Genomic DNA, 12,500 nt, shown 5'->3' with positions numbered 1-12,500 from the left:
TCTCTGCTAGTGTGTGCAATAACCGAATTTTTCCAACTTTCTTAGCTGAATCCAACCTGTTGACGATGTACAGTACTGCATTTAGTGGGCGGAGGTGTTATGTTCACAGTGGAAATTAAACCGCACAAGGCAAAGGAAGCGGTGTTGGTGGATACAAAATTTGTTTTGTGTGTTGGAGTCCCTAGAAAAAAAGCACCTCTTTTATAATTAGATCACACAGTTGCACGGCAAGATGTTATTGAAGTGGAAAATGTAGTTGTTTTGTTATTAACTGTATATAAATGAGCGCTTATTCAATTAAAATATAACAGCATTAATATTGTATAATTTCGTATAACATTATCATCATATTGGAGTAAATAATCTGTTCTGATAACATGTCCTGCGCAGAAGACTTGATGATGGCAAGCAATGCACGTCAGTAATAATAAAACACTTGAGTTCTTATATTTCAATAAATACAAGGCAATGAGAGAAAATGACATATACAAGGCCAAGTGAGTGTATCTTCATTTATAAATACAAGACCAAGTGAGAGAATGTTCATTGATTAATTAAAGGCAAAATGAGTAAATGCTCATTGGTAAATACATGGCTAAGTGAGTAAATGTTCGTTAATAAGTACAAGGTCAACTGAGTGAATACTCATTGGTAAATACACGGCCAAGTGAGTAAATGTTCGTTAATAAGTACAAGGTCAACTGAGTGAATGCTCATTGGTAAATACATGGCCAAGTGAGTAAATGTTCATGAATAAACAAAAAGGCAAATTGAGAAAGTGCTCATTGATGAATACAAGAACAGGTGAGTGAATGTTCATTGATAAATAAAATGCCAATTGAGTGAATGTTCATTGATAAATACAAGGCCAAGTGTGTGAATGTTCATTGATAAACAAAAGGCCAATCGAGTAAATGTTAATTGATAAGTACAAGGGCAATTGAGTAAATGTTCATTGGTAAACGCAGGCCAATTTAGTAAATGTTCACTGATAAATACAAGGCTAAGTGCGTAAATGTTCGTAAGATACAGCTATGTAGGGTGCTGTTAATTGTACCCGAGTGGCGAATAGCAAGATGATATATAAAGCTATGTAGGTTGTCATAATTTTATTGAAATAACTAACAGCACGGCCCTAAGGTACAACGATGTAGGGTGACATTAATTTTACCCAAATGACGAGCAGCAAGTCCCTTAGATACAAATATGAGGATTGCCATTAATTTTGACTTTGACGGAATCTTTACATGTGATCAAAACAATTTTGTCATTTAACAGCTCAAACACTTTCAGTTTTAATCGCCTGGTTTGCGCAATGTCATACCCCTCCCCCCGCAGACACATGCCCCATACTTACAACATAAGCTCATTGGACAGTTTTTGTATGATTATCAAGAACATCACGTGATGCTAGCATTGACTGAAAGGTACGACACTGATGCAAGCAATGACCAATTCGTTTTATGCCTTTGACGGGTTTACAAACTTCTGTTTGCTTTTAAAAAGCCATGACTAGACATTTATTAAGTTAAAATAGTGACAAATGATGTTAGCACTTGATCGGTAACAATTAACCGCATTATTTGGCTTTTGAATAACTCCTATGTACAATAATCACCATCTACACTGTATAAAAAAGTACAAAATGCACCATGAGGCAACTGTTTATTTCCGTTGGTTTTTATGCTTCCGCTTTGATAATCAATAGACAGAGAGCATTCTTTGTCATTCAGTTTTAAATTGGAGTGACAAGGCCGCAATATCACAGTAAAATTTCATGGTCTAATAAAACGTGACATGTTAGCAAGTACCTTTACGTTTTTAATGTAACATCCATACCATTTCCCGATAGCGGTTTGACAGTGGTAAATCGCAGTCTTAACTGTATTTAGGCCATACATAGATGGGCGCACGGTTTAACATTGGATTACAATGTCGCAAAGAACGTTGTGCTTGGAAATGCACGTGACTGGTCAAATTCATATCATGAGAGATTGCATTTGAAACTAGAAATAACTTAAAAGGTATCATATAATAAACATTTTTGAAATACTGAAATTTACGTTATTTATACAATAGGATAAAAATTTCAATTTTGTCAAAACCAATAGCACAGCAGCATGTCGTGTTCAACTTTCGTGATACTAGTGGTGCTCTTACAATTATCCTTACAGGCTAAGTATTGCAGAATGGAAGCAATATTGACATTGTCGTCTGCAACGAGTTAACTCACTAATGTAAAGATATAATCTTTTTAAAATATAAGTCATGTCTGTCTTAAATGGCGTTTTTATGATTTATTGTCGTAAATAGCATAATAGTATACCTGTCACACACGATGGAAACAGAACACGAGCCCAAGACTCTTGAACTGTCGTTCGCAAATAGATGCAAGACAAAGATATGTCATGCTACATAATTATAATCATGAAGTAGAAAAGCGTTGTATACGACAAAAATCTATTTGTATCGATGATATCAGTCTCCCACTTCGCTTCCTTTTCATACACATAAGGGAGGTTGTATGTGATTGGCAGAGTTTATAATTTTGGAAAGTTGTATTGAAGCTGAAATTGTTTAAAAAATTAGTTTCTTGATATCTTTGCTTTGTTTCAAAATTGAAACCTAACGTTTGAAAGAATTAGAAACCAATCGGACCTTTAACTTTATTCACCATAAATGAATTTGCATCTTCAAGCAAAAGTCGGAAAAGGTGTTGCTATTTACGAATCTCTTTTATATACGCGTTTTCAAAAAGTATTTTAAAAGACACCATGACCCAAAGGACAAGAATACCACCTAAAATCCTAAAAGCTGAAAAGTCAGACTCAGCATACATTTTTATCAGGGGTTTGCACATTTTGGTTGGAAATCACAAAGGTTGATGGGTGGTGCTTGTTATTAATAATGTATAAAAAGCCTGTACAAATAAAGCTTCAAATAAAATTAACTGGTAACTGAGAAAAAGTAGTCCGCAAAATCTGCGGTGTATAAAATAATCTTGATCAATATAATGTGACTGTTTATATCCAATCAGATTGCAAAAATTTGGTCCCTGCATAACAATAGGAATGATACATTATAAGTCATCAATATATTGGTAAATACATTCTAGAAATCCTTAGTCAATGATTTAATTTAAATTATTTGAGATGCTTGGGATACTGTAGAACATTTTAAGTCACGACATCTCCAGAAGTTCAAATGTAGTAAAATCATTCTCATTTTTATTGTCCCTAACCTAAATTTATAAATGACGGGTATTTTATATTCATGCTATCTTACTTTGCATATTATATAGCTTTTTTAGAGCTATAGTTGACTGAATTCTGGGAATTTGTGGTATTTATACAGCTTGAGGAGGCTGAATAGCAATATCCAATTGGATTTGAGGTATATTAAACGAGCAATAAGTGACTATCCAATGACAAAAGGCCAAGCTTTGTCACATATGCAAATAATATTCATATTCATATCCAAATAAACATTTATACTACTACGACTACTACTGATACTAATAATAATGTATGTATGTATGTACGTATTATTATTATTATTATTATTCAAAGCAAAATCTTGCATCAATGTATAAGTCGTCCTCCATAAAAGCGAATAGGTCATCATACAAATATTTGAATATGACAGAGGAATTAGGCAGGGTTGTATTCATAGTCCAATAACTTGTAGCCTATTTAATAATGTTTTGATATCCGAATATGTACCAAATTCATCCATTATTTATTTAGTTGGAGGCATTTTGCTACAGAGTTAAGGATAGTGTTACTGTGGGAGTCTTGCTTATACTGTGCCATCACATGGATTGGATTCCAACTCACTAATTGGAACTCGACCAATAATAAAACAATGTTTCTAACACAAGCATCAAAAGTAATTTATTTCAATCAGCAAAGTGAATTTTTAAACTAGAATTCATTACACTGGAATTTTCTTTTAAGCTGTTGGACACCTTAACCACATCAATTCTGACTACAGAACAGAAGTTTGATGATACATTTAGGGGGATACATTTATGAAAATAAAATGAAACTGACTATGACTGATTCTGTAAAATGAGAATGAAATTGTCACGAAACACATCCTATGTCATGTTTCGAAATCAATGAGGGCGATATCCAAGTTTTCGTTTTAAAGTGACCTAAGATATAAAGTATTAGAACAAAATTTACTTGCAATCATTCTTGCTCAATCCGCCGTATAGCTATATCATATTAATAATGATTTTCTTAGAATATTATACTTTCTTTAAGTGACTTGATGACGCTGGTAGAATCAACTGCGTATATAACATTAAATCATTTCTATTTAAATAATTCCTTTCGATGCTGACGAGGTATGCGGTACATAGTTGTTACAGGTTCTTCCATCGTATAATACTGTCAAACTGGTCCAAATTTGTTTTCAGGAGTTTTTGAGAATATGTAGTTTGTATGTTTCATATATTTGAAACCTAGGCCAAATTATATTCGGCGCGTTTTTGAAGAAGTCGTTTAAAGAGTTTTATTGATTTACATGGGTGACATATGTTATGGTGGATTGTCATTATTTAAAGAAATTGTAATGACCCATATGCTGTAATGACCCATATACTAAAACATGTATTGTTACGTCGAGGGATTAAAATTAAATAAAAAGATCATGTAAAATCTCAACAAGCATTCAAGTTTTCCAAGCTTTGAATACAATATAAATCAAACAAAGTGGAAGAATTAAAACTAACTTTCTGTGCATGAATTTACATAAGGTTATCCTAATAATCCAAATTGTCATAAAATTTTCTCATTAATCCGGAACCTGTTCTAAGATATTTCGGTGCTATATGTTACCGTGATAACATAACTGAATATAACAATTATCAATAAAGTATTTTTATTTAGATGTAACCTCGTAAAAAAAAAAGAAACACATAATGCGATTTAATTAATTAAATATTAAAGTCCATGAATATAATCACATAATCCAAAAGTGCACACTATTTAAACCAATGATTATCGACTCGGCTATATCCCACGAACATATAATTGTAGTTATAAATCTCTGCTTTCCTCTCAATGGATCTTACGAAGATTACGATAATTGAAGAATGAACTAAATGGTGTTTATGATCATTATATAGCGTCTATTTGCATTTTCAATAAACAATCACTGGTTCAGAATAATTTCTATAATACTTTTAATCTTAGTATTTTGTTTCACAATAACTTGGTGGTCAACATACACCGATAGTCCTGTTCTGACCTTCAAATCTTAATGAACGAATCAAATACTAGAGCGCGTGTGTTAGTTGCAATTGCACTTTGAATCAAACGCTTTTGCTTACGTGACCTCATTTTTTGCCCGTTTAGTTATTGATTTAAAGAATTTAAAATATAACTGTTTTAGTCTCACGCGACTTAATTAAAAATTATATATAAATTTAAAAGATGATATTTAATTCCGTAGCATTATATTATACTTGGTAAAGTTATATATGGCTTATATCTGATAAATGTTGTTTAAATGCTCTTCAACATTGTTTCACTATTTTTTATTAATTTTGTGTTCTCCGTATTATTCATCGCCATCACTAGAAATGATTGAAATGTATTCAAATCCAAATTTTGTATGTCACGTTTGGGCAAGATCTGTTTAGCCGTTTTTTTTATAGTAACTTTCCATTTTATTTTTCTTACTGATACTCATATTTGACGGAGGATCTACGTCCTTGTACATACTTGAACGTTCTTCATTCCAAAATTTCCTTTGCCAAGTTTCCTTAAATCGAACTCTTGTATAAAATTAGATTAAAAGGAAACATGATCATAGATTAGCGACGTTTATGGTGCTCTACAGTTGCGTACTTCGCATAAGGTTAGATGTTTAAAGAAAAAGGTTTTCCCGCTTTTCATCACCGATTATACTGGCTATTTGAGAAAAAAACCTTGTATATCTTAGGGAATGTTATAGAACTTTTCTCTTTTGTTGGTGTATGTTTGATGTGTGTAATATGGATTATAGAGTTTACATGTTTGCCTTACTTCATATAAGCCCCTATAAAAACAAGCTTGCTCCGCTTTTTCGTTTTAACTTCCTTGACGTCTGAGGTAAATTACACGAACAATGAGCCGGTAACTTTAGTAGATTTTATCTCTTTGTATTTCATTCATTGCAATTTCAGAAGCTGGTATTGTCGAATCTGGATACATTTGTTTTTGCATATTTTATTAACTGCTCAAGACGGTGGAATTCAGATTGAGTTTTTGAGCACGTGGGAGCAGTCATTTAGGTAAGTTTAATGCTTAGATCATAAACAGTTTCCATAAGTACATTATCCAAAGAATTTTCAGGGACCGCACATGGAGGCACCATATAGGTATTTCAACATTCGCTTCATTTAGCATGATTCAAACGTATATATCTTCTCTTTACACCAATCACTCTCTCAGAATTTCATACTACAAATAACTACATTTAAAACATATCATTTTTGATAACACAAAATGGCATATATATGTTTTTAACGCAGGAAAAGAAAATTGTCCTTTTATTTTACACCAAAATTACTCCAAAATCGAAGTTTAGAGGATTAAGCTTACTCCTCGGCACAACACGTTCACTCCCAACACCTTTTCGTGAATGCGCCTCACTTTCATTGGATGATGATTAAGATATACGTGACTTAAAAAAGCAGTGGGATTGGGTTGGGTTACGGTGGATTTTTAGGCGTTGTCCAGAAAGTATGGGTAATAACTTGATAGATATGAACGGGGTCTGGTAAAAATAATTTATCAAACATTAATTTATCTATCGACTGATACGGGTGGATATTATATATATTCAATTATAAATTCATTGCCGAGTTTCCTTTTAATAAAAAATGTATAGAACGATTGGTATATCATTAATACTGCGTACATACTATACATATTGTATTATATCACGTACAAATATGCATATTCTCCCTTTGAACGGATATAAGACTGATTCCAGGCTCATGTGTCTTGACCGAGTGAGTGAACTCCTAACATCCCTGTCGACTGTGCCCTCTGCAAAATGTAATTCTGTGCCTATTATGGCTATTCATGATCATAATCACCTTAGCGAACTGATAATTTGGTTGTTTTCTTTTTTAGTTTTTATGTTTATTCACATTGATTAAATCAATATACGACACACCTATGAGTTAAAAATGATAGATGGTTTTTAAGAAGAAAGTAGAGCACTACAAGTAAATGGTTAGCTTCTTGAACACTGCACGCTCAGCCATTCACGTACTGGTGCATGGCAATTAGTGTGGAATAGAAACTAAGCAAAATGACGAACCAACACAAGAGGTAATTAAAATATCTCAATATAATTAAAACTGATCTATGACATTTTTCTACTTCAGTTAACATTACTACCGACTATACATCTCTCTCTATCTCTCTCTCTCTATCTCTCTATCTCTCTATCTCTCTCTGTCTCTCTCATCCCTTTTCCTTTGGTCGGTTTGACTTAGTTTTATCATCATTCATTGGTCCAGAGACATCGTCGTATGGCACAACTGAAAATCCTCTACGCTCGTCTTTTCATGGATATTTCATCCTTATCTTGCTACGATGGTCCAGAGAGAGAGAGAGAGAGGAGGAGGAGGAGGCCTTTTTAACATTTTCATATATAATTAATAATAATATTAGAACATTATAATAGGTTTAAGAAGCAACAACAACAAGGTATTAAATACGATACAATATGTGCTCCTTGTAACTGATAAATTTACTGTATAGTATCGACAGGCTATTGCAACTAATCATTGTTAATATGAACACAGTACTTACATCCTAAGGCACGTGTATGCATGCCGCTACAACGAACCATATTCGTATCGGTTACCTGGTGTAAGTTCTGTTTCAAGGTTTACATCCAGCCCAAATTATTTTTCTCTCTCGCTTCAGATTTATGCGTATTGTGTCCCTTATGCATGAGAAGGGAGGAGGGACGGAATGCAGAAATGCTTGTGATGACATTCTGCACCATGTTTAATACATTGAGAAAACGGAGATTATTAATTTTTATCGTTATTTTCATATGTCACTAATGATCAATAAGTGGAAATTCATCATTGATCTATAGGCCTTGAACTGACATTACAGTGTTGCAATACTGTTTATATAGGCGCATTAATGTATTATTGCGTCATGGGCGGATCACAGTGTGGTATATAAATAGAATTGCTTTATACCAACATTGTGGTATAAATACATATATATCTTTTATGCTAACATAAAGTTATCTATAACATACATGACATATTTTGGACGAGTTTTGATACTAGATGCAACTCGTGTCCAATGTCAGCAGAAGCTCTATCTCTTTCTGACTGCATGTGCCGACATCAGCGTTACTATGGCTGCGTATAAAGCATTTGCCCCGTCAACAACCATGACGTAACTCGGATAAGTATTGGATTCCGTGAGAATGGAGGTTCGCCTTCCCACGGACAGACTAGAAAAATGTAATAAACTCGTACATTTATATCTTGCTTGAAATAACATTTCTCTCAAGGAGTTGCAATCCATCATATGTACTCTTAACTTTTCTTGCGCAGTTGTTTTGCCGGGACAAGCTTTTCTTAGGCGACTCATCAACTTGACAATTGGCATCACAAAACCACATTTGATTACCAAAAGTGATAAAGGAAAATTTAAGGGCCTGGCAAAACTTTCTAACCAGTTTTAGCAATAGATTCGTATTATTACCTGACATTTGGCTAACCTTCGACATGTTGGACTTGTACACAGATGCTTCTACCTCAGTCGGATACAGCGCCATCCGGGTCACACGCTATTTCTATGGCATCTGGGATCAGACATGGACATATCAAAATATAACGCTTCTAGAATTCTACCCCATCGTTCTGGCTGTTGAGGTCTAGGGGGAACACCTTTCCAATAAATGTATCTATTTTCACACTGACAATCAAGCCTTAGTTGAAACCATAAACAAACAATACTCTAACAAAAATCATGCATTTAATTTGCAACTCTGTACTATTTTGTCTGAAATTTAATATCTTTTTCAGTGCATAACATATACTGAGTATACTTAACATACTCTCCGATGCCCCTTCGCGACAACAGGTTTTGAGTTTCTACGCCATGGCTCCCTATGCGGAATCACACCTTCATCGCATTCTGCTTCTTCCAACCTTGCCCAGCTAGAGCGAACGTTTGACCATTTGCTTAAAAACATTCTACACCCAGCTAAACAAATCACGTATAAGCGGGCTTGGACGCTATATAAAGAGTTCACATCTGACAATTTGACCGTGTTCCCTCTGTCCGTTTCAATAATCAATATGGCCCTTTCAGATGCATTTAAGAAATGCATAAGGTTAGGCAAAAAGGTCTCAGCTTTGTAACCCTTCAATCACTTTTTATAAGATCGCTATTCCGCAATGACTGCTAATTCCTCTTTCAGGTCTCGTGGGTTTCACAGACCTAGAACCATGGGCATCGACCTTGTTTTGCTAGGATATCATTCAATCAACCCGGACTAATCTGTGTATACCTGCCTTTTCGACGCCAGGAGCGTACGAGGGTATTCTAACAGCTCCAGATGACCAACAGAGCATTCACGAAGTACGCGCATCCGTTTTAAAGGTTCTTCCCAATCCTCCATACATGCTGGATATATTCTAACTACCGGTGAGTATGAGGGTTCTCTACTTCCCCGGCAATACAGAATTCATCGGTTTAATTTGATCAACATTGATCGTTTCTTTGATGCTGGACATTTTTTTTATTTGCCCCACCTACCTGTTTGTGACCGCCAGAAATACAGCAAGCTCTATTTTCTGTATTTCTGTTTATGGCGGTTGCAGCCTCTAAAAAAAATGTCTGTATTATATGCTACATCTCACTGTTCAATTTCTTAACACATTTAATCTACAGACTTTGTCCACATAGTTATGTTATGCTTTAAATACATAGCAAATATTTGGTTCACTAATATCATTTACGTTCAATACAAAGTCACGAAAGTGGCAAGCATCAAACACAATGTTTGTCTTTGTTTTAATTATGTACCCATATGCTCTGATTTTGTAATATTTGCACGGCTGAACTAAGGTATTCTGTCCTTTCACTCTCTAGCTTCCTCTTGACTCTATCGATGTCGGAAAGAGTAGGCTGGTGCATATACATTTATTTTACAATCTCATAAAACAAGTTAATAATACAAACCATCGTTCTCATTCACTTTCGTTCTGACAAAATCTTGCACCCCTCTTCTACATATGCATGAACACATCACACATAGATATAAGAAATGACAGATACATTGAATGTATTCACATAATTACAATCGTCAGTGAGATCAAGAGATGGAAAGACGTACCTGACTGAACATATGAGACCATACAGACGGCGATAAGAAATACACTTTTCTTCATTGTTAACTCAATCACTTGTTGGCCTGTATGGAACAACTGAACGGCTTAATCATTAGAGTCTACCTAATATATAGGATTCTGTTGATGAATAATAGTTTATTAATGCCAAGTTTCGATTTTCGGTTTTGAATATATATCCTGGTTACGCGCAGTTCACGGATATATAACAACCAATTTAAGGAGAATACAAACATGCCCAGATTGTTCAGTTCACACTTAAAATAAGTAAACACCTTCGAGTTATGTTCACGACCTACACCTGACATCTAAATCCACCTGTTTGATGTTTTGCGACTGCACAAAACGAGGGTCAGAATGCGATGAACTAAGTTTTCAAACTTGATACTAACGCTTTAAATCAGATTTCTCATGCATTAAAAGTAATTTATAAAACGCTTTGCTTTCGACTAGGCAATTAGACCGTTACTTTTATAACTTTAAAAGGAACTCTAATTCTTATATATATATATATGTATATATATATATATATATATATATATATATATATATATATATATATATATATATATATATATATATATATATATATACATATATATATATATATATATATATATATATATATATATATATATATATATATATATATATATATATATATATATATATATATAGTTTTACTATATGGAAAATGAAAGTAGTCCCAAAAGTAATATCACCACTGTGATGATAAAAATAGTATCGCCATCATACCGATATATTATTTCTCCCACTGACATCTCAATGTAACTATGAGACATAAAATAAGTATATATTATATTTGTTTTGAAAGTACATTTTCTATCATTGTAATTTGTAAATACATTTAACATAATTGTATTTTGCATGTGCATTTCCTAATGTTTGTTTTGCAATTACTTTTGTCATCATTGTAGTTCATTCAATTGCACACAAATAAGGGATTTTCTAGTTTCACGACTTCCTCTCTGTCCTCTGACCTATCCGGTGATATCTACGTTCCTCTTGTACAGATTAATCGTGATATTTTAATAGGATTGCAACTGTTTTGTTTTTGTTTTTTGGGGTTTTTTGGGGGTTTTGGGGGTTTTTTTTGTTTGTTTTTTTTTTTCATTTTCGTGTCCTACATATTTTTGCTAAGTAGCCGTACAATGACTACAATTTATGATGCATTATTAGGTGACACATCAAGTGTCTGATACGCGTGATTTCAATCCCAGGAGCTAATTGGTGCCCGTCACTCAGTCGAATGTGCCGAGGTCATAGCCTCAAATATGTATTGTTTTGTAAGGTTTAACACATAAGGGGGCATATGCACTACTTGCCAATGAAAAGCGTCGCTATCGTCAAACGCGGTAAATTTTTTGTGTAAGTGTCATATTTTATGGTCATACCAAAAAGATCTTCGTTAATTTGGCAAACTATACCTTGAGTCCCGTTGGGAGTTTCGTCGCCATTACAAATTTCGTTTACAAATTTACGATAGCAACAGCTATACTCGCACACATTTGTTCTAAAAATATTACAATTGCTTTTTATGAAAATATAGCATACTGCTATTGTACTATGGGGGTTTGACATTTTAGGTATGTCTTTTCTTTTATTCCTTCCTTTCGTTTTAAAGGTTGGCAGGGATGATAAACCTTTAGACAATACTGATTGAAAACTTGAGAGATAGTTCAAATTACATAACCCTAAAAACAGTAAGCAGAATCATTACCCAAGCCAACTCGTATTATCAAGTAGGTTGAAGTCTATTCATTCACAACAACAACTTCCGACAACTCATTCACCTGAAGTGATTATTTCAATGCAGCAGCAAGACAAACATAAGAAAGTAAAAACAAAGATAAACAGTTGAAAAATCAAATATGGGACAGTGTCACGTTGCCTGCCCGCGATTACGCAAGTCAAGAACAAAGGAATTGGCTAGAACATATATATATATATATATATATATATATATATATATATATATATATATATATATATATATATATATATATAAACACATGTGGACGTTGAAAGATTTTTTTAAGAACAAAGGACCCTTATTGGCGTCGCAAATCTCATCACATTGACAGACGGC

The 12,500-nt window shown here is 33.8% G+C and overlaps 1 protein-coding gene across 1 annotated transcript in view; it reads right to left on the bottom strand.

Moving 5' to 3' along the window:
* The window catches only part of LOC149779231 (carbonic anhydrase 14-like), a 40,290-nt gene extending 31,479 nt beyond the window's left edge, over positions 1–8,811 (bottom strand). Inside the window, exon 1 of the mRNA XM_089938411.1 lies at positions 8,739–8,811. Within this exon, the coding sequence (XP_089794537.1) occupies positions 8,739–8,811 (73 nt within the window). The remainder of the gene's footprint in view (positions 1–8,738) is intronic.
* Positions 8,812–12,500: the final 3,689 nt, after the last annotated feature.

This window comes from Sinohyriopsis cumingii, chromosome 17 (genome assembly GCF_028554795.1).
Source record: "Sinohyriopsis cumingii isolate HCF-2022 chromosome 17, ASM2855479v2, whole genome shotgun sequence".
Classification (NCBI taxonomy): Eukaryota; Metazoa; Mollusca; class Bivalvia; order Unionida; family Unionidae; genus Sinohyriopsis; species Sinohyriopsis cumingii.
Note: the sequence above shows the minus strand (reverse complement) of the source record. Positions and strands in the feature narration are given on the sequence as shown.